Source organism: Pinus tabuliformis, chromosome 2_1 (genome assembly GCF_031772625.1).
Source record: "Pinus tabuliformis cultivar Carrire ecotype Pingquan chromosome 2_1, CPIR1, whole genome shotgun sequence".
Lineage (NCBI taxonomy): Eukaryota > Viridiplantae > Streptophyta > Pinopsida > Pinales > Pinaceae > Pinus > Pinus tabuliformis.
Genome location: NC_142299.1, coordinates 290,573,262 through 290,596,139, shown reverse-complemented (window position 1 = coordinate 290,596,139; position 22,878 = coordinate 290,573,262). Strand labels below are relative to the sequence as shown.

At 36.8% G+C, this 22,878-nt stretch overlaps 1 protein-coding gene across 1 annotated transcript; it reads right to left on the bottom strand.

Annotated features, from left to right (window-relative positions):
• Positions 1 to 10,283: 10,283 nt before the first annotated feature.
• Positions 10,284 to 11,957, bottom strand: LOC149199933 (uncharacterized). Its single transcript, XM_089402559.1, has one exon. It carries the CDS (start codon positions 11,684 to 11,686, stop codon positions 10,703 to 10,705), a length of 984 nt encoding a protein of 327 aa, XP_089258685.1. The 5' UTR covers positions 11,687 to 11,957; the 3' UTR covers positions 10,284 to 10,702.
• Between the last annotated feature and the right edge of the window lie 10,921 nt (positions 11,958 to 22,878).

Genomic DNA, 22,878 nt, shown 5'->3' with positions numbered 1-22,878 from the left:
AGCAATAGATGATATAGATAATACTAAATGGAAGATGGAAATGAATGAAAAGATGGATGCCTTGGAGAAAAAGAAAAATTTGGGACCTATTAGAACTTCCAAAAGATAGAAAATTTGTTGTTTATGTGTCTACAAAATAAAGACAAACATCAATATTAAAGTTGAAAGGAAAGCTAAACTAGTAGCAAAGGAGTATTCTCATATGGAAGATATTGATTTCCATGAGATCTTGTTACTAGTTGTTAAGACAATATTTATATTTATATTGTATTAGCACTAGTTGCTTTACTTGATCTTGAGCTAGAATAGTGTTTAAACAATGTTTCAACATTGCAAAAGAATGTAATTTGCAAGCTCAAAAAGTCATTTGTATGGCTTGAAGTAGTCTCCCGAGGAATGGCACAAGAAGTCTAGTTCCTTTATGATGAGCTAGAACTATACTAGGAATGAGTATGATCATTGCATTTACTTCAAAAGTTTGAATGGTGTAATTCATTATCTTGTTGTTATATGTCGAGATAGGCTTGTTGGAAGAAAAAGCATGGACAACATCCACTGGTTAAAGGTTCAATTGGCTAAGACGTTTGATATGAAAGATTTTAGGAGCAACAAAATAAATTTCAGGCATAGAAATACATTGAGATTAAAAAAAATGGTAAGCTCAAGGTATCACAATAGAATTATGTGGAGAAAATACTCCTGAAATTCAGTATGGATAATATGTACCCTATAAATATCCCTTTAGTTTTCCATTTTAAGCTTTCTTCAAGTTTATGTCCTAGAAGTGAAGAAGAAAAGAATAATATGTCTCATGTACCATATACTAATGCAGTGGAAAGTTTAATGTATGCAACGATATATACTAGTCTAAATATTTCACGTGTAATGGGTGTTGTGAGTAGATACATGGCAAATCCATGAAAAGGGCATTCAAGTGCAATGAAACGGATGCTTCAGTGTCTAAAAGGTACAATTGATCACTGCATTAACTTTAACAATTGTAGTGATTATGTCTATGATTATGTTGCTTCATATTTTGTAAGTGATTTGCACAAAAGGAGATATACTTCATATTATGTATTTATCGTTGCATGAGGCTCTATTAGTTGGATGTCGAAGCTTCAAAAAATAATTGTTTTATCCACTACTAAAGCAGAGTATATCGTTGTATCACATTCATTCAATGAACCAATTTGGTTGAAAGGTCTTTTGGGTGAGTTTGCAAGAACACAAGACCATGTAATTGTATTCTATGATAATCATGGTGCTATCCATTTGACTATTAATCCAACGTATGATATTAAGACTAAGCATATTGATATTAAGTATTTATTTGTAGCGTCAAGCTACTAATGGAGGTGGAGTATTAAAAAGGCCACATTCAATAAAATTGTTCAAACATGTTTACAAAACCAATACTATTAGAGAAGTTGTAGTGGTGTTTAGCTTTTCTTAACTTACAGAAGAGGTGATGAAAGGACTTGCACAAGGTATCAAGTGAATTGTTGTCATATTGGAGATTGTCAAAATCATGATAACAATTAAAAGGAAACCATTTTATAAAAAAACAAAATTTACTCCAAGTAATATATGATAGTTTGTATAACAAGTGGTAATTTATGTGACAGATGTAATAGTCCAAGTTATATATATCTATGTAGCCTAGAAATTGAATTTGGTTGTATGTCTAATTGTAATATTGTTCCTTGATCAATAAAATACCATACATCTCCCCATGGATGTTTCCTTGGCACACTATCAAGATTTTACCATGCAAATTCTGTTTTTTTTGTGTTTCATTTGTTATATTATATCATTATTTTCTTTACAATTATTTATTTATTAAAATTCAAAAATACAATAAAAATTTCCATAGGTAGTTCCCTTTTAGAAAAATCTAGTAGCCTAGGATATATGTCAATTAGAGCATCCCATTTTTCTGGTCAATTTTTGTTTTAAATCCAATTAAAATTATATTGAAACTTTGAGTTCCACATATATGAGAAAAGCTTTATACATCAAGCTTGGCCCATAGAGAGTTTGGCCAATTTTAAAATGACCCAAATCATCAATTCTACGATCAAAAATACAAAAATGGAAATGAAACTAACCCATAAAAAAAGCGCACCAAAAATGAGACAATCTGAATGCGCGCCCCGTATCAAACACCCAAACTGATGGGGTACTTCACAGTCTTGATGAGGTTCTTTTTCAATCATTGCAAACACAAATAATGCCTCTCTAAATAACTTGTCCCATTCTCCTTACATTTTGAACCATCCTCCCTGATGGGGGTGTCCTGCTGTCGATCGCTTGCCAGCGACGGAGCTCACCATTTCTTGGGAGGCACAATTAACCAAATCACAAATACCAACATGGTTTGAAGACACACGCTTGTCCCTCCCAAGCCAAATCTATTGGCAGCTCTTGATAATCAAATCGGGGAACAAATAAATCCTATGCTATCGGGTTGTATTGAGCGGCGGCTATATATGCCCACCGTTCGATTTTGGCCTTAGAAAAATCAGACGATGCGCATATACAACGGCCGCTCAAATAAAGCCCAATAACATAGGATTTATTTGTTGCCATCGAATCAGGCCCTCCCCACCCTCACATGGCAACTGCGTGGCAGGGATATGTTCTCGGTACAGGGGTTAACTAGGTTAGAGTCCCTCCTATTAAATGCATATACCTCACACATTGTGTGTTCATACGTCACGGGATTGTTACTTTGATCATTCCTTTCCGCTCCTACGAATATGGAAACCTCCTCCCACGGCGAATTGGTCATGGCAAGCAATCTAACTCACTGGGGAATTAAACTCATTAACGAGGTCATCATGCACCTTCGTATTGGTTTTGCAAGCCTTGTTTATACCCGGGACACTTGGTCATTGCTGTGCGCAATGCATGGGTTTCTCTCCCTCCCTCGTATGAGACCTCCCATGCTCGTAGTTTGTTATAAAATCCCTACATTGTTGGCAAGGTGGTGGAACTCAGAAGCAATTCCCATCAACAAAATTGCAGTTCGTCATATTTTGGAATGGGCGTATACCACTGAATGGTGATTGAAGTCGTGGTTCGTGGCACTCTTTCAAGGTCATCTACCACCCTACCCACCTCTTCTTTTATATAGACCTTGTTGTTGTTTTCGTTGTTGGTCACAACGGTGCTTGTTCATCCACTCTGGTAGACATTGTTGTTGTTCTCGTCGTCGGTTATACCAGTGTTGGATCACTCTGAGCAGTAGTCCCTGCGGTAACTATAGTCATTGTTCAAATCGATGCTTGAGTATCTAGGGTGGTCATCTTTTTCAATGTTCTTTGTGTTGTTTTTACACAATACGAGGTTTGACCTATGTTTTGAGTTGGTGGTCATATTGTCTTCAGCTTCCTTGCAAAGCTTGGAACCAACAGGGGTATCCTTCAACTACCCAGTTTTTATCTGCGAAGTATGCTATTCATGTATTTTTTCGATTTGGTTCTGGAAAAAAGTCTAGCCTAGATAAAAATCTAGTCGCTCTCAACCCTCATACGTTCATAAGGTTTTGGCAATTACATGAGGTGGTGTCGTAGAGGCTATCCTCAACTCTTTGAACTCATACTTTACCTCCTTACTTGATAGTAAAACACTAGTTCAATGCCCGGTTAGAATTATACCCCATTGTGATATTGATAGGGTTGCTTCATGTGTTTCAACCTTTGTGGTCAGCCATCTTGTTTGCAGGTTATATATGGTGTTGCGACAATGACTACCTACCCGACAGGGTGGAGGGACAAGTGCATCTTCCTCCGGACATCGGAGATTGTTTGGCTAGGAATTCGTGGCAAATTTACTTGAGGCAGCGCTTTTATAGGTTATGAAAGAAATTTTGATGTTGGAAGCTACGGAATTTAGAGATCGCCAATACTTTTCAGATTCTGAGATAAGTGGAGGCAACCTCAAATGGATACTAGATCTTGGAAAATTTAGAAAAAGAAGAATCCATTTTCTTCATTCTATCACTCACCATCACCAAATGGAAACACTGCTTAGCATGGTTATCTATGATAAGCAGGTTGATAACTACAAACCCTTCGCGGGCCAGGAAAAACTTAAGCACATCACGGCGAGACATTAGATACACAACCTGGACGACATTGTGGTAAGGTTGACCTGATTTGAATGATATATAGCTTCAAATTTGGATACTAAACCCAATGGACACAAGGAAGAGGATGCGGTCATCAATGCAGTTCCTCTCAACACTATCAATGCCAATTCTACCTTACCGGAGAGCAACTCCCATGTTGATGGCTCTCCAAGATCATCAGTAATCATCCTTGACTAGTTTATGGCCTACTCAGTTTTTTACTTTCCTATATGGTGTCTAGTTTATGTTTGTGGTGTTGATATGTCCAGCGTAGTAGTCTCATGTTGTCTTTTTGTAAAGGTATCTGGATCAAGTTTATGTCTCTGAAGAGAGACACCCTAATTTTTGGACCAGAAAAAAATGATTAACATGCCCCAATTTTTTTGTATCTTGAGTGGGGAATTTTGTTCATTTTGGTTTAGTCAGTTCTGAAAACTTTTCATTGTAAAACACTATGCAATCTCCTCAATTATCAATAGAAAAGCATAGACACATTTACAAACAAACAAAAATACATTCTGAACGATCCGTATACACTACATGTGGGTTAGAATTCCTCTAGAGGTTTACATATAGGATTCTTAGGAGTATATGAGATAAAAGGGGGAACTCAAAGAATTTTGGTTTTACCTATGTTATGAACCACTCTCCTCACTGAAAGTCCTTCCCAATTGACTAACCAAGCCTATCAACAGGCTCCTCACTGAGAGTACTTCCCAATCGACTAACCAGGCCTATCAACAAGCACTACAAACTATGTCACTAATAAAAAAACACAACTCATAGCAAACAGCTCCAATCAATTCCAAAATGATGGAAAGCTTCATCGAAAAGGTCATCTACTGGCATTATTATCCCTGCCGCTAGCAGGGTATAATGTATTCAATGTTTCATTGACTTGCTATTAGTTTTGTTTTGACTAAAAAAATTTAAAATCTATCCAAAGTTTAACATTATGAAATAAAATTTATTTCTGTTTATCTCAAATATGATTGGTTGAAGTGTCTCTCTTATTATGTAATGATGGCAAAAATTGACTTTTGTGTACTTTATTATTAATTACTATGTGCTATATCACTAATTACTATGTACCATAAACACAAATGGTTTGTACTTAAATTACAAAAGAATAATTTAAAAAATATGTAAAAATAACATGTGTACAATTTGTACAACTCTCATTATATCAACCTATACTCTAATGACATGACATGTGTACTATAATATAAGCATTATATAAAAAAATTGCCATCATTCAATATTAAATAAATAATTATTAACTTGTTATCATTCTCTTCAATGTCAATTATACATATCTATATATATCTATATATATATATATATATATAACTTTTATCTATCAAAAAAATGTTTAATTATATTCATATAATTCATTTTACCATTTTATTATTTTTTGGAGTACATACAACACATCCTAACATTAAAATTTTATTAAACTAAATGGCAGAGAATGCTAGCTATACAACCTTGTTTAAAATTATCCTATATTTCTTGTTAGGTTATAAAAAGGCCAATTGCAACAAATGATATAGAGATTTGAATACTCGCCAGAATTGATTCCAAAGTCAATAGTCAATCTTTTGTTAGGTTATCAAAAGGCCAATTGCAACAAATGATATAGAGATTTGAATACTCGTGCGTATTGATTAGATTTAGTGCAAGTACTTTCTGCGTGAAAATGATTCAGGCACCCGTAGTATTTAACCGGGCTAGAGATGCTCACACAACTAGTTCAAATCACACTAAGCAGTTAGCTATTTTAGCTGACAACCATTTATCAAATATCATAAAACTAACCTAATGTTTCTAACTAATAAAGGATGACCTTTGAAAACCTTTAGGACATTTACCTTTGAAAGAAAAACGAAGTACCCTACTACCCAGCTGAAGTTAGCTATTTTAGCTGACAACCATTATCAAATATCATAAAACTAACCCAACCCTTCTAACTAATAAAGGATGACCTTTGAAAACCTTTAGGACATTTACCTGAAAGAAAAACGAAGTATCCTACTACCCAGCTGAAAGGTTTATGAGAAACTTTAAAAGTAAAACAGAACTATGCTCCACCATATGTGCACAGACAAGTCACCATGAAACAAGAGAGAACATCACAGAACTGCTATAAACAATTGAAATGAAGCTTATAGAGGTACAGCAGACCAAAGCAACCAAAATCTGATTTACCGATTCTGAAAGACATCTCATAAGCTAGCATTGATCACTAATCTCATTGCTTAATTTATCCAGGTTTTAGGCGGAGCTATGCTAGTTTTTAGAATTATTATTTGAATACAGTGAGACTGTAAGAGAAATAAGCAGTCTACTGTTTCGTTTTAACATAAAGACCATACACACATGAAAACGCATCTTTGTCTTCATATTTTTCCCCACCCAGTTTGCAGAACACCTCACTTCTCTTGGTCAACGACCCGACACTAATATTGAAGAAAAATCTCAAGTATCTTCCTAAAAGCAAAATACAGTAATAAGCTCATTGAGCTCTTAAAACTACAGCTCATAACAGATTCTTTTGACGAAAATTCCATTCTAACAAATCTCGTAAAACCCAACCATTATAAGAAATGAAGGATTGACCTTTCAAGACCTCAAGGCTTTTAGGTGATGTGCAGGACCTTACTGCCCAACTGAAATGTCGTAAGGAAATTTTAAAAAGTGGACAGGAAACATATGATTCACTACCTGTACACCAGACATGCTACCATGAACATAACAGAACTCCTCTAAAATACCATTCTATCAAATAATCTAACGCCCAAACCTTTATAAGAAATAAAGGATTGAGCTTTCAACACCCGAAAAAGACTTATCTTGGAAGGGCAGGAACTGACTGCCCAAAAAAGTCTCTAAGAAATTTTAGAAGTAGAAAAGGAAAATTTAGATTCACTACATGTACACAGACATGCTACCATGATACAAGATTGAACATCACTGCTATAAACCATGAAAATAAGAAGTTTATATGCCACGGACCAATACAACCCAAATCTGATGTTACTTTAAATTCACTCTTTATTTTAAAAGAAATGCTGGAATAGATCATTGATCTCAGTGTTTAATGTATAAACGTATGTACAGTCAAAATAATCTATATTAATTTTTATAATTATGTAAATATAGTGAAAGATAAAAAGTCTATTGTTCTTTTTTAACACTATTACACATCATAGTTTTAAAAATCGGAACCGGTAATTGATCCACTCCACTTATCAAACTAGTTTTTGAACTGAAATCGAAAAAACCAGACTGTCCCAATGCACTAGTCTTTAAAAAATTACCTAAAATAAATAAAAGATTTTTTAATAAATAAATAAAAGATTTACAACCATGATTCCAAACCATTAAAGTTTACTCATCTATATACTATACCATGTAAATGGTGAACATAACAAAATGGCACCAAGTGCAACACATATCAGCAACAACATACATCATCAATGAGGTTCTAAAGCAGCTCCAAGATGACCAACAAAGCCCAAACTCTCTGTTGTTACACTACTGCAAAAGCTTGGCACTCCAAGCTCATAAAAGCTCCAAATGAAGTGTGAGGCAAATGCGAGGGGAGGAATGATTTTATAGGCTCAGAGGAGCTATTTTTGGAGGGAAACAACCCCTAGTTTCTCAAAAAAAACCACTCACATCCACCTTAAACAGCTCAGTGTGATCCGCGGCCACACGTGTGAGTTGTCAATGAACCAACTGAGTTATGATTAAACCGGCCAGATTGACCTTCAAGCCTAATGAACTGGCCAGTTTGACTGGATAGCAATTCAACTTGGCTGGGTTTTAAAACCATGATACCAACACACATATGAAGCCACAATCTGCCCTCACATTCGTAGTAAAGCTCCTTTCTTCTCACCAACAATAATGTTAAAAAAAAATATCAAATATATTTCAAAAAATAAAATAGAGCTCTTAAAACAACAGATCATAAAGCAAACACAGTATAAGAAGAAATAGCATCCTATCAAATTGAAATATCATAAAACTTGATCCTTTCAACTCAGGAAGGAATAACTGACCTTTAATTTAGAAGAGAAGGACCTTGCTGCCTACCCAAAATGTTTTACAGAAAACATAAAACCAGAAGGGGAAAATATGTTTCATTATCATGTACACAGACATGCCACCATGAAACAAAACCAAACTTAACATAACTGTTACCAGCAATGAAAAGAAGCCTGTAGAGGTGTCACGGACCAGTGCAACCCAAATTTGATTTAACCTTAAACTATGTTCTAATTATGAAATAAATGTCATAAATTAGCATAGATCCCTGATCTCAAGGTTTAATGTATCTGGTATTAACATGGACCCATGCTTATTTTTATAATAAGGTTTAACATGAGAAGACAAAACTCCCCCGCCCAAACTGTAGGGCACCTTACTTCTCTTGGCATAATAACCCAAAAATAATGGTATATAGCATGTTCCTAAAAATAAAACACAGTAAGCTCTTAAAACTGCACGTCATAATACAACTTCCATTCGAGGAGAGTTGATAGTTGATCGACCATAACACCTATTAACATAAAACAGCACACAACTTGATAGGAATTTCTACCTCCACCTCACAGAACAAGGAAGAGCATGTATAAGAAAAAAATTGATGCACAGACATGTAAAACAGAACATAGCATAACTGTTACAAGCAATGAAAAGACGCCTGTAGAGGTAGAACATAGCATAACTGTTACAAGCAATGAAAAGACGCCTGTAGAGGTAGAACATAGCATAACTGTTACAAGCAATGAAAAGACGCCTGTAGAGGTAGAACATAGCATAACTGTTACAAGCAATGAAAAGAAGCCTGTAGAGGTGTCATAGACCAATACAGCCCAAATTTGATTTAACCTTAAACTATGCTCATATTTTGAAAGAGATGTAAAAAATTAGCATAGATCTCTGATCTCAAGGTTTTATAATTATTGTTTGAATATAGTGAGAAATAAGAGGTCCAATGTTTTTTTTCACATAAGAAGACAAATCTCCCCCATCCAAAAACTGTAGGGCACCTTGCTTCTCTTGACACAATAACCCAACAATAATGGTATATAGCACAACATCCTAAAAGCAAAACACAATAAGCTCTTAAAACTACAAGTCATAATACAACTTCCATTCGAGGAGAGTTAATGGTTGATTGACCATAACACCTATTAACATAGAAGAGCAAGCGACTTGATAGGAATTTCTACCTCCACTCCACAGAACAGTTAATAGTTGATTCACCATAACACCTATTAACATAGAAGAGCACACAACTTGATAGTAATTTCTACCTCCACCCCACAGAACAAGGAGCATGTATAAGAACAAAATTGAGGCACAGACATGCCACCATGAAACAAAATAGAACATAGCATAACTGTTACAAGCAATGAAATGAAGCCTGTAGAGGTGTCACAAACCAATGCAGCCCAAATTTGATTTAACCTTAAACAATGCCCTAATTATGAAAGAAATGTCATAAATTAGCATAGATCCCTGATTTCAAGGTTTAATATATTTGGTATTAACATGAACCTATGCTTATTTTTATAATTATTGTTTGAATATAATATGAGATACAAGAGGTCCACTACTTTTTTCACATAAAAGGACAAATCTCCTCACCCAAATCGTAAGGCATCTTGCTTCTCTTGCCACAATAACCCAACAATAATGGTATATAGCATGTTCCTAAAAGTAAAACACAGTAAGCTCTTAAAACTAGAACACTTAAAACTACAAGTCATAATACAACATAATTGGAGGCATCCTGTCAAAAAAAAATGATGGAAACGAACGGCCAAAACCCATCCAACTAAGAAATCAGTCAACAGGAACTTAAGTTGGTACTACCAGAGACACATTTCATCCATGATTTCACTGTACAATAACAACATAATTGGAAGTATCCTGTCAAAAAAAAAAATAATGATGGAAACGAACGGCTTCTCTGTACAGAGATAAGATACCACAATAGGAAGCATCAGATCAAAAGGAATTCAAGAAAGCTGAGGGGAAAGCCCTCCTAAAAGATGAATTGCTGAAAGTATTGATTTATGGTATTCAAATTAAAAAAAAAAAAAAGTATTTAGATCTTCAACAAAACAATACGAAAAATACAATATATCTTATAGCACAATATTTCACATTAACCCTGCAAAATTCAGAGGGAAGAAAACCATTTTATGTTTTACAAATTCTCAAATACAAGCAACCCGCATGCTCTGCAGGAACTCAACCAAAGCATACGCCTTGCAGGCAAAAAGCAACTTCACCAAAATCAAGTCAATTGAATTTATGATGCAGAACATATACATATTTTCCATTTATTGACTAACCTATACCACAGTTACATATCCTCTGGCGAAAAACCTCCCGAAAGTAAGAATTTCCAGAATATACATATTTTCCATTTATTTACTAACCTATATCACAGTTACAAATCCTCTGGAGAAAAACCTGCCGAAAGTAAGAATTTCCAGAATCTTGTATTTCAGCGGTCGGCCAAGGCTGATTTCGGAGGGTAATGGCCTAAAATCCCCCATCAAAACCGCCGCCCCCAAAATCGCCACCATCAAAACCGCCGCCCCCAAAATCGCCACCACCAAACCCTCCCCCGAAAGAATCGCTGACGATGTCTCCGAGCAACAAACCACCAAGAGCTCCGCCAAGTAAGCCTGCCCCCATACCCATCCCGAGTCTATTATTCTTCCTAGGCGGCTGCTGCGCTGCAGGAACGACGGGCGGATACCCCTGATACGGCGGGTAGCCCTGGTTAGGAGGGTAACCCTGGTAGTGAGGCGGAGGCGGGGGATAGCCTGCCTGGGGTGGATACTGTGGTGGAGGGTACTGGTTATTCGGTGGCGGATAAGGCGGCGGCTGTGAGGACGAGCTGGACGGTGGGTAAGCTGGGTAAGCGGTCACGGGCTCTGCGTTAGCCGCCCCGTATGAACCTGCCGGATACGCTGCCACGGGCTCAGACTTGCCCGCACCATATGACCCTGCAGGATATGCTGTCACAGGCTCAGCCTTGCCCCAACCATATGACCCTGCACCTGCCTGCGGCTGCTGTTGCTGCTTCTTGACCTCGGGCTTTTCGGCCAATTTTACAGAAAGATTGAGAACCCCCTTGGCTTTTCCAGAGGGTTTTCGGACCTGGTAGCTGACGAAATGCGCGGAGGTGGTAGCGCCCTTGTTGCCACCAGCGGGCCTGAGGAATTCGTTCAATGGGACGCTAACGCGACCGATCTCTTTGTCGCCGAAGGTAGCGTTGGCGTAGATTACGATCTCGAGAACCAGGCGGCTCTGCTGCAGGGCTGCCTCGTCGAGAGTAAACTTCATAACGTGGTTCCAGGTGGGATCGGTGCCGTTGTCTTTGTCCAAGGGTGTTTTTTGCCTGTTTTTGTTATCGTTGGAGATCCAGGCGACTGCGTAGGCCTTTGTCTTAGAGAGAATGTTCGTATTCTTCAGATCGCGGGCCGAGATCAGCGTCAGCTCCATGCTCCGGGACTCCATCGCACGACGATGAATTCAATACAGAGAAAGAAAATGATAGAATTTGCAAAATGAAATTGGAGAAGAATCCGAGTGAGATTTCAGAGCGGTGAACTGAACAGGGGAAAGGGGACAAATTGATTGAATGTAATAGGCATCCGCAACGTTCTTATAGAGATGAAACCTCCGGTAGCGAGATGCTCCGCGTCTTTCACACGCGAATCTCAGAGATGTTTCGAACGAAGTCAAAGTTCAGAAAAACCGGAAGGCTCCCAACGCCAACTGGGCCGGCTTAGCTTGAATATTCGGGAAATTGGAGGAAGCCCGCACGAACTTTTCCACTCAGCAGGTATTCCACGTGTCAAGACGAAACCGACTCATTTTCAAACGGTCCACGTGTCAAGTTGAACGGTTATTTCCACTGAGAAAGCATTCCACGTGTCAACGCATAAGCGGTTCATTTAAAATAATACTTTTGACACAGATTTTTTTCATTGATATTAACTAATAAATAAAAAACACGTCTCTCATGCAGGATAAGTGTGATCTTAAGATTTCCACTGAGAAAGTAGTCCACGTGTCAATGCATTAGTGGTTTATTTAAAATAATAATTTTAATAGATAGATATTTTCCATTGATATTTAGTAAATATCTTATGTCATGGACGGGAGGGGAAGTGTTATTTTTAGATTGAGATTTTTGTAATTCATAATGAAGATAAATGTCTTTCGGATTAGATATATTTTCAAGATTGATTTTCAAGAAGATAAATGTATTTCGGATTAGATATATTTTCAAGATTAATTTTCAAAATTAGGTCGATATTTTGAACCAATTAATATGATTCAAGATAAAGTAAAAAATATCATACAATTTTCAAAAATAAATAATATAAATATATCATTATCTAAAGTTAAAAAAAAAAAATTATCATAATAAATTCAAAAAAATTTACTAATATTAAAATATAATATCACACAATTGCTTGACTTACCAAGTCAAATTAAAAGAAATCATAATTAAATTTGCCAAACGCCTCAAGTCCCTATTTTTTGGAGAAAAAGTCATAACTAATCCAATTACTTGGTATCTTAACACCTTCCCCAAAGGTCTACGTTTGATTTTTCTTTGTGCCTCAAATATTATAATTTTATTAAACTAATTTATTATGCCTACTATAGTTTTCTTAATTGCCTCGATGCTTCACTATCCAACAAAAAAAATGGAGAGTGGCCTTTGAGTTGTTGTAAATATTCAAACTCAATAATTTTTTTCGTTACTTTATCCTTTTTGGGTTAAGTATATTAGTTTTATTTTATTATATTTAAAATATAATATATAAATTACAACAAAATCATAAAATTTAGGGTTAGTTTATGTGAGGGAAACAAAATTATTATGGGTAGTCAAGGACAAGTCTATAAGGTTTCTCTCTACAAAGATTTTACCAAAAAGTCAAATAGATTAACCTAATATGTGGGAGGGAAATCACATCATACCAAATCTTAGAAATGTAAAGTTGTAATATAAAAGTAAAATGGACCCAACATGATATAAAACATATTATAGAGTTTGTGGTATAAAATTGTATCAAAATTAAAAAATTTAATTTAAAAAAATTAAAGTCAATATTAAGTATTTTTAAATTAGGTATTTATGTTTGAATGGTTAAACGAGAAACCTTTTTAGGTTTTTTTTGGAACTTAAGGCAGAGGGATTAAGGGATCTACAGTAATATGATTGGATGTATTTAATAATGTAAGTAATAAATTGGAATTGACAAAGTAGAAGTGAGAGACAACCTATATATCTTTACACATAAATCAGTTACAGTAGTTAGTGTGGTTGAGAAAGGTCTTCAACCAGCTTTAAGAGCAAAACCTGAGCATAAAGCGAACAAACGTGATGTTCACAGCATATAGGCTTTATAATAAACATCAAGGACTCATTAAATACGTCAATAAGAAATCATAATCCAAGTCATTGCAACATAAGCATGAGAAACACACATATTAGACAACGATATGGATGAAACAACATTAGATCTATATATTCAATCAATGAAGGAAGATTACAACCATAAGCAGTTGCAACATGACCTCCTCCAGCTCCTAGCTCATATCTCTCTCTCTCTCTCAAACAATATCTTTGCAACATAACAATACATGAATTTTGATCCCAATCTCAATGGCCTAGTCTCCAATATATGCAAGGGGAGGCTGAAAAGACTACCAATTCTTCCTTCAGATCACTTTGGGCAAAAGCCATTAGGGTGGAAGATGTTTCCTTTGTTTTATTGCTTTCTCTTGCTTTAGTATGCTTTGTTAGGATAGGCAACACCAATGAATGAGCTTGAGGCAACATTTTTCCACTTTTTTAGAGTCCACTTGAGTAATTAATTGAGTTACTATGAGTCAACTCATGATTTTTGCTCATGGTTACGTGAAAGGCAGGTAACACAGTCCTCATGAAGATACAAAGTATTAAATGCTAGGGTAATTCATGTTATTGGTCCATGGCCAGTGTTAACACGCTCTGATATGGTCTTCTAGGGTGTGCTATAACTTCAAAAGGCCTGAAAGAGGGGCGACATATTCCAATCAAAATGATGATCTTCTCCTCTCAGTTGATGAGGAGGTATTTTCCTGTTTAACATATGCCCCCTACAGTGTGAGGCTAGAGAAGAAGGTGATGGTTGAAATACTTTATAACATAGTTGATGAGAGAGAGTTTCAGAGTTTCGAAACTTGAGGCCTACAAAGAACAAACATATGTCAAAAATATATAATCATGTCCTGATTCGAGCATTCCAATGCTCAGTAGCTAAACAGAATGATGTTTGATGGATCTATGACAGATCATGTCCACTGATAAGCACAATGTAGATAGATGTCATAATGTGATCAGTCTGAGAAGTTGTCTCCAAAAAATAAAAGTCACAACTTGGGAGAGGAAACAAGGTTGAGTGATGCAAGCCTCTACCCAAGGTCTTCGTCACCATCGTATAATAGCATAATTCTACATGTGAATAAATGATTTGATGTCAAACATGCAAGAATTCATCTTATTACGGTCGATGATGAAAATTGCTAATAGACGCGAGGATGGCCACCGATAAGGATGATGGTCTCCAAGATTAGCAGTACAATCTAACAAGTGTGAATAAAGGAGTTGATGTCGAACACTCATAAAATCATTCAAGTGGGAGCCAATAGTGAAAACCCCCAATCAAACGCATGGAAACCTACCACTAAGGACTGCAAGATCTAGGGTACTGTGAATATGTTTCTTAATCCACTTCCCAGGTAATGTGTTGAAGTCGATAGGAAGGGATTTGTCAAAGGTAGGAAATAAGGAGTCATACATCAATTAACAAGAAACAAGACAAAATGATTGATTTTGAAGATAGTGTAGAACAATGGGATGAACTAACTCAAGGTAATATGGCACATGATCAAATTGTTGATAAAGGTAACAGAGAGTAGGTGATCCCTTGAACAATAAAAGGTATGACGCCAAAAAGACTCGGCAGCTTAGACTCAAGAACACTAGGAGGAGTAGGACAGGAAGATGCAGGAACATCAGGGTATCAAGGAAAGACTCATAATATGGTAGGGTTCTTAGAGAAGATGGGGAAAAGAGGAATATAATGGGAAAAGTGCCATCTTCGAGGGATGGACAATATACTGCTACCAAAAAATCTGTCAAATATAGATATAGTAACCATTGTTTCTTCCATTTTTTTCCCAATCTTCTTAGATTCAACGAGTCCATAAAGGGTAAACTCAGTGGTCTTTTCACGTTTAAAGTCTGAAAGGAGCTTAAATATGACTCCAAAGGGCTACCTTTGTCATGGTTGATGACCAAGTGCGATAAAGGGTTATTAATATACCTGACACAATTCCTTTTCTGTAGTTATTCCATTGAGTCTGGATAAAGTGATTAACCCATGCTCAATAGACACCCACCTCATTTTGTTACAAGTATGGGGGGAACAAAGTAAAATCGATATTCTTCATAAAGTTTGAAACAATTAAGATGAAAAAACTCGTGGTATCTTCTTCAGTTTAGGGAGCGAGAAAAAGACAGAAATGAATGGCTCAAATCTTCTTTGTAGGAGTTTTACGAGCTTGAAGAAGGTAACTCGGGGCTTTTCAATTTCACAAGTGAGAAAAAGTCTCTAAAAAGAAATTTCACTTAGGGTCTATAATGGTTAATTCTACAAAAAATCACTTAAAATTGCATTAGAACATGTAAAACATATTACAAAATAGTTTTTGGGATTGATTCTTAGAAAAATAAGGAAAAATTGCTTAAACATGATAAAACCTAGGGTTTAGGCATACCTCTAATGTCTATAAATAGGAGTTGAGCTCCTCATTTGCACGAGTTCAGTTGGTGAGAGCAATTTGGAGAGCAAAAAGAAGGAGATCTTCTGAAGCTAATTGCACACAATCTGAGCCACCATTTCGACTCGCGTCAGTTGCAAGTAAGAGTTAAAGCCTTGTCCTTTCATTTAATTCCTTTTATTTTAGTTTTTACCAATGAAATTCGATCTTTAGGTGAGCCCTAATCGCTTGGTTGGGTAATGCGTTAGCCTGATTCAATTGAGTGCATTAAGACGCGCTTCTGGAAAGGGAAGAAAGAATTAACACGTAGCTTGCGTTAACGTGGACAAGCGAGGAGAAAAAATGATTTCTCAGTTTAGAAGCTCAACAAATGGGATGAGAACTCATCCAAGGGTTGAATTATGCAGGATAACTCTGGAAAAAAAATAAAATGAATTTTTGGAGAGAAAGAGTCCATGATCGGGAGGAATTGCAAATGTTGAATAATCTGGCATGCTTAGCAACATTGAGAAGATGTGGCTTGCTCAAATTTTCTTGCCTTGATCCAATGAAGGCCCAAGAAGAACCCTTGGCCATGATCATCCAAATGTAGGATGAACACCAAGGGGTACTCAATATAGGGGACAATGAGTTAAGAATTGAGAAAGATTACATCTAATTCCTCACTCATTGGTTTATCATGCAGAGGTGCACGAGAAAACCTGACAGGAGGAAGGGTTGATCCCCACAACACAAGATATTTCATCCTTAGCATTTGCACACCAGGTACATTGAAAATGAGCAACAGAATTTAAATTGAAAGGATAAGGGAAAGACCGTTAAGGTTGATCTTATAGGTGATTTCTTGATACATCATCAACTAAAGCCAACATGTAGCAACTAAGGCCCAAATGTTGTTAGTATTGGATTGCATACAACCACAAGTAGTTGACTAGTGTGAGAGTCTTCTCATATGGGTAAAAGCGTAGTTGTCAACGGTTTAGACTCGAGCCCAAAGAGAATCTGGGTATGGTACACTGATTATACCTTTCTTCCAAAAGAGAGTGCATATAATGAGGCCACAGGTGAGTTTGGTGGTAAAAGGTCCCAGGGAGCCAAGAATGGGAAGATGGTCTTCCTTGATGCCTCGAACAGGAGGTGGAACAATTACTCGATATTTCAGTTCAAACTTCTTTGATTGGTTGCAAACCCAAATCCCTATGATTGAAGACTTTCTGTATGTCGAGATGAATTATGAAGGGGAACCAGAATCAGTTCCACCACTGGGTACTCAGTGTGGCCCAATAGGTAAGAATATAGATCAATGACAAAGTATTTTTAGCTTTTGAATTTTATGCACTTTTTTTGTGTGGATGCAACAAACTAACACGAGTTTTGACATGATACATATGTAGCATTTTCATCCTACAGGCATGCACTGACATGCTAGACGGGATGAGCAGTTACTTGAGGTTGGAGCAGCAACTGGGGTTGTGGCAGTCGCTGAATTGAGGATGATACAAAGAGCTTATGGGAGGTTATGAGGAACCTCAAGGGTCTCATGATGGATGTTCCACTTCTTCTCATGAGGGAGATACCGATCCATCTACAATAGCATACGATGGGTGTGCCAAAGAGATTTCTTGTACCTCTTAGGAGGATAGCACGAGCCATGATATGTTATCATGAGTAGCAGGATCAACAAGATTAGATCTTTGTAGTGTTAGTGTGTTATGTCAGGCTCGATGAAGCCATTTTGTATAAAGCACCCAAGGTTTGGGGATTTTTGGATGTACTGAAACTTGATACTATATATATATAACATTTTTATGGTATATTTGATGTTTTTTTATGTATTTTCAAATGGAAATATACACTTATGCTTGCAACTATAATAAATGTGATATATGTCAATCTAATACATAATTTTCTAATGAATTAGCTAATGCATTATATTCTCTTGGAACATGTTGATAAGTAATAAACTCAAAATTTCATTCCAAAAGATGAACCCTTAAAAATTGATGCAACAATATTGGATTACAAATGTGATAATGATTATTCAAATGCATAACCACCATCTGGGAGTCTAATTTGACCACTAAGTTTGAAATGTGAAGAGAAATAGTCTTCGTAAGGAGTTCGATAACTGCAGTGTACTTGAAAACATTATCAGTATGATGACCAAGGAAGAATCCGTCAGAACTAAGTAGATTTGAAGTAGGTGTATAGAGCATCCAGACAACTGATGCAATGTGTCAAGTATGACAACTGGCACCATTTTCATAACCAACATATGGTAAGAATAACACCGAAATATGTGCAAAAGATACAAGCATAAGGAAAATAACCAAGTTTTAGCAAGAAAGTAAGAAACATAAAAGAAACACACCAAAAGAGGCAAAATATTTTACATAAAACTACAAGGCATATGTGATTTAAGCATAATACTTTTTTCAGATAGAGCCTATTGCAGGGCTCAGAGAGTGGGTTTCCATCATAGTCCATAAGTTCATAGGCCCCTTTAGAAAGGACCCAAGTGATGATATATGGACTAAGCCACATTGGTTGAAGAGTTACTGCCACTAAGAGGTAATTCGTCTAATCGTAGACAAGGACAAGATTACCCTCTTGGTAAGAATGAGGCTTAACATATTTGTTGTATTGAGCTTTGACTCGGTGCTTGTGAGCTTCGAGAGCTAGTGTAGCATCGCGACGAGTTTCATCTAACTTATGAAGTGACAACAAACTCTAATATTCGACAGAGGAATCATGCAGGAGTTCAACAACGAGTTCCAACGATGGGATCTGGCATTCAATAGGAAGGACTGCTTCCGGGCTGTAAAATAGTTGAAATAGTGTAAATCCTGTAGCAATCTTAACTGAGGTTTGATATGCCCATAGCGCAGAATACAACACTCTATGCCAGTTGGTCTTGTGATTTCCTACTAACCAACGAATCATGGTTTTGAGTATGTCATTTACGACTTCGACTTGGCCATTATTTTGTGGGTAGTAGGAAGATGAAAGATCTTGGAGAAAACCAAGCATATAAGCATGTGAGTACCTGATTCATGTGATTCTGGAAGTTTGATCCATTGTTTGTAATGATAGTGTGAGTCACACTGAATCGGGAGATTACCTGATTGAACATGAATAAAGCACTAGTTTCATTGTCAGCTTTGAAAGTAGGCATGGCTTCAGCCCATTTCATGAAGTAGTCGATGAGAAGTAACTATGACCATTAGCTGAAGTATGATTGTAAGTGATGAAGTCAATTCCCCATTTAGAAAATGGACCAACAATAACTACCAGGTGTAGGGGGGCAGGGGGCGCACACATTTTCTTCGTAAAAACTTAACAAGGGTGACACTGTTTGACCATGGTTATATAGTCTTTGAAAAAGGATGGCCAATAATATCCAACACATAGGATATTTTGGGTAGTAGCCATGCCTAAAAGATGATCGTTGCATGCCCCAGCATGGCAGTCATTTATAACATGTTCTTCTTCATCGTGAATAAGACACCACTGAGGACATAATCAACACCATGCCAATATAAAGTATCGTTAAGAACCAAGTAATGTTTCACGTGGTGGAAAATACGACAAAGATTGTATTTCGATAGGTTTGGGTGGAAACATTGGGTTTGAAGATACACAAGGATATCTCCATACCATGGGTCAGAAGAGTTGACCAGATAAACTGATTCATCATAGGATCATGGGCTACTTCATCTAGGTTGACTCGGGAAGATCTGATAACAACTCAAAAAACACCAAAGACTTTTTGGATTTCGTGGTAGTGAAGACTAGACCAAATTCCTGGAGTATAACTATCCACCTAGAATCTAATGATCTTGTGAGACAAAATGTGTCTCATAGGGTTCTTCAAAGCAATAATAGTTATCTGGTGTAGGAGTATGTAGTGTCAGAGTCGGTTGACAACAAAGACCATTGCCAACAAAAGTTTCTCCACGTGTGAGTACCTGAGTTTGGGCCCAACAAGGTCGTTGGAAAGGTAGTAAATCATATGCTCTATGAATGTCATCTTCTTAAACAAGAAACATGCCTATAGAGGATGGTGACACTGTGAGATATAATGAAAAGTCACATGTGAAGTCATGAGGGCTCAATAATGGTGCAAAAATCAAAGCCTTTTTTAAGGCATCAAATGATCCTTGAACATGATCATCCCACAAAAATGGAACTCCTTTCTTTAATAGCTGCATAAAATCTTTCATGGTTTCAACATGGTTCACGATAAAACAATGAAACAAATTTTCCTTCCCTTGTGAAAATTGGAGTTGAAGGAATGGATTGTGGAGAGAGAAATTTGAGGATTACCTCGACCTTAGTGGGATCAACCTAGATCTCATGTTTTGAAACAATAAAACTAAGGAGGCAACTAGACTTAACGAATAAAATGCACTTCTGCGGATTCAAATGCATGTGATAAAACCGACACCTAAGAAAATATCTCGAAGATGAGCTAGGTGTTCGGAACGTGTTATGAAACCAGCTCAAGAAAAGATAGAAAAGATAGATCAACGCCTTAGAATTCAGCCTCTTCGAGGGGGCAACCTCCTTTACATTACATAAATGAACATTTCTTGGATGATTCAAATGACAAAACCTCCTTTCTATATATAGGAGTCTAAGGAGTCACAATATAATCCAGCTGACCTAACAATAATAATATAAAGCCACAAAAATAACAATAGAGGGATTCTATGGGGCACAGTAATAACAATATGGGGGCAATAGGGGCACAACAATATTAATAAGGGGTATAACTAAAATAGTAATGGGGTAATCACTAGTATTATAGGGACCCAACATGCCCCTCTCCTTCAAAAAAGTGTTGTCCTCAACGCTTAAGTAGTTCTGGATACTTTTGCATAAAATTTTCATCCTCCCATGTGGAATCTTCAGCGGATAAGTTCTTCCACTTGATAAGATACTCTGAAATTGATCGATTTCGTAGCTGTCGAGTTCTTGTTTCTGTGACTGCTTCCGGTTCCAATATAATTTTTCCTTCCTCGTCAAGTTCTGGCAATATTGTTTGAACTGGGAGCTTGTCACCTATAACCTTCTTTAAACATGAAACATGGAAAACTGGGTGCAATCGAGAAGCTGCAGGAAGCTCCAATTTGTATGCCATAGTACCAATCTTTTGCAACACCTTGTATGGACCATAATACTTTGGTGATAATTTATTATCCTTCTTAGCTTGCTTGAGGGACATTTGCTTATATGGTTGTAGCCGTAGGAATACCCAATCACCTACATCAAAACTTCTTTCACTGCGATGTTGATCTGCCTGTTGTTTCATTCTATTCTGTGCCAACACGAGGTTATCCTTTAAGAGTTGGAGGACTTGTTGTTGATGTTCAATGTGATGTTCCACTGCCTGAACCTTAGAATTTTCTCTTAAATATGATGTGATGGATGGTGGTTGATACCCATAAAGTGCCATAAATGGGGTCATTTTTGTTGCTGTATGGAAGGAAGTGTTATACCACCATTCAGCCAAGGCAACCATTTGACCCATTGTTTCTATTTATCAGATACAAAGCAACGAAGATATCCTTCCAAACATTTGTTTACTATCTCAGTTTTCCCATCAGATTGAGGATGATAAGATGAGCTATGAGCTAACTGAGTACCAAGACAAGAAAATAATTCTATCCAAAAATTTCCAGTGAAAATGGGATCTCTGTCACTTACAATAATCTTTGGGTTTCCATGTAGCTTTTGAATTGTTTCCATAAATGCAGTAGAAACTGTACTGGCTTTAAATGGATGTGATAATGCACAAAAGTGTGCATACTTGGTAAGTCTGTCAACTACCACCATGATGACACTCTTTCCCTCAGACTTGGGTAAACCTGTGATAAAATCCATTGAAACCTCCTCCCAACGTTGGCTTGGAATGGATAAAGGTTGTAATAGACCCGGTGTCTTAATTGTTTCAACTTTATTTTGTTGGCAAACCAAACATTCCGCCACAAACTTTTGAATATCTGATTTAAGGCCATCCCAAAAAAATTCCTTCTTAACCCTGTGGTAAGTTTTTAAAAATCCTGAGTGCCCTCCTAAGGGAGAAGTGTGCAATTCCATAAGAATCTTTTGTTTTAGCTGGGAATTCTTACAGAGGTATAAGCGATCTTTGTACCATAACGAATCATTTTGCCAGCTAAATGTATCAGACGTACTGGAATCTTGTTGTAACTTTCGAATAAGTGCCCACACTTCTTCGTCATTCTTCCATTCCTCCCTTGCTTCATTTATCCAATCTGGTTGGATAATAGAAATGGCGCACAACAATGCTTCCACATCCTCATCCTTTCTTGAGAGTGCATCTGCCACCACATTTTGCTTCCCTTTTTTGTAGATGATTTCAAAGTCATAACCCAACATCTTTGTGACCCACTTTTGTTGCTCTTCAGAGGATAATCTTTGTTCTAAAAAGTATTTAAGGCTATCATGATCCGTTTTTACCTTGAAGTGTCTTCCCATTAGGTAGGGTCGCCATTTCTTAAGTGCATGGAGTATTGCCAACATTTCCTTCTCATAAATAGCTTTGCTTAAAAACTTTCCCTTGATTGGACGACTTTCAAAAGCAATGGGTCTTTCATCTTGCATTAGAACAGCACCAATTCCATTTCCTGAAGCATCACATTCCACAATAAAGGTTTTTGTGAAGTCCGGTGTAGCTAAGACCGGTGCTTGGCACATTGCCTCTTTAAGATGTTCAAAGGCCTTTGTTGCTTCCAGAGTCCATGAAAATGCATCTTTCTTCAATAATGTTGTTAGAGGTGCTGCTATTCTCCCATAATTCTTAACAAACTTGCGATAATACCCTGTCAACCCGAGAAATC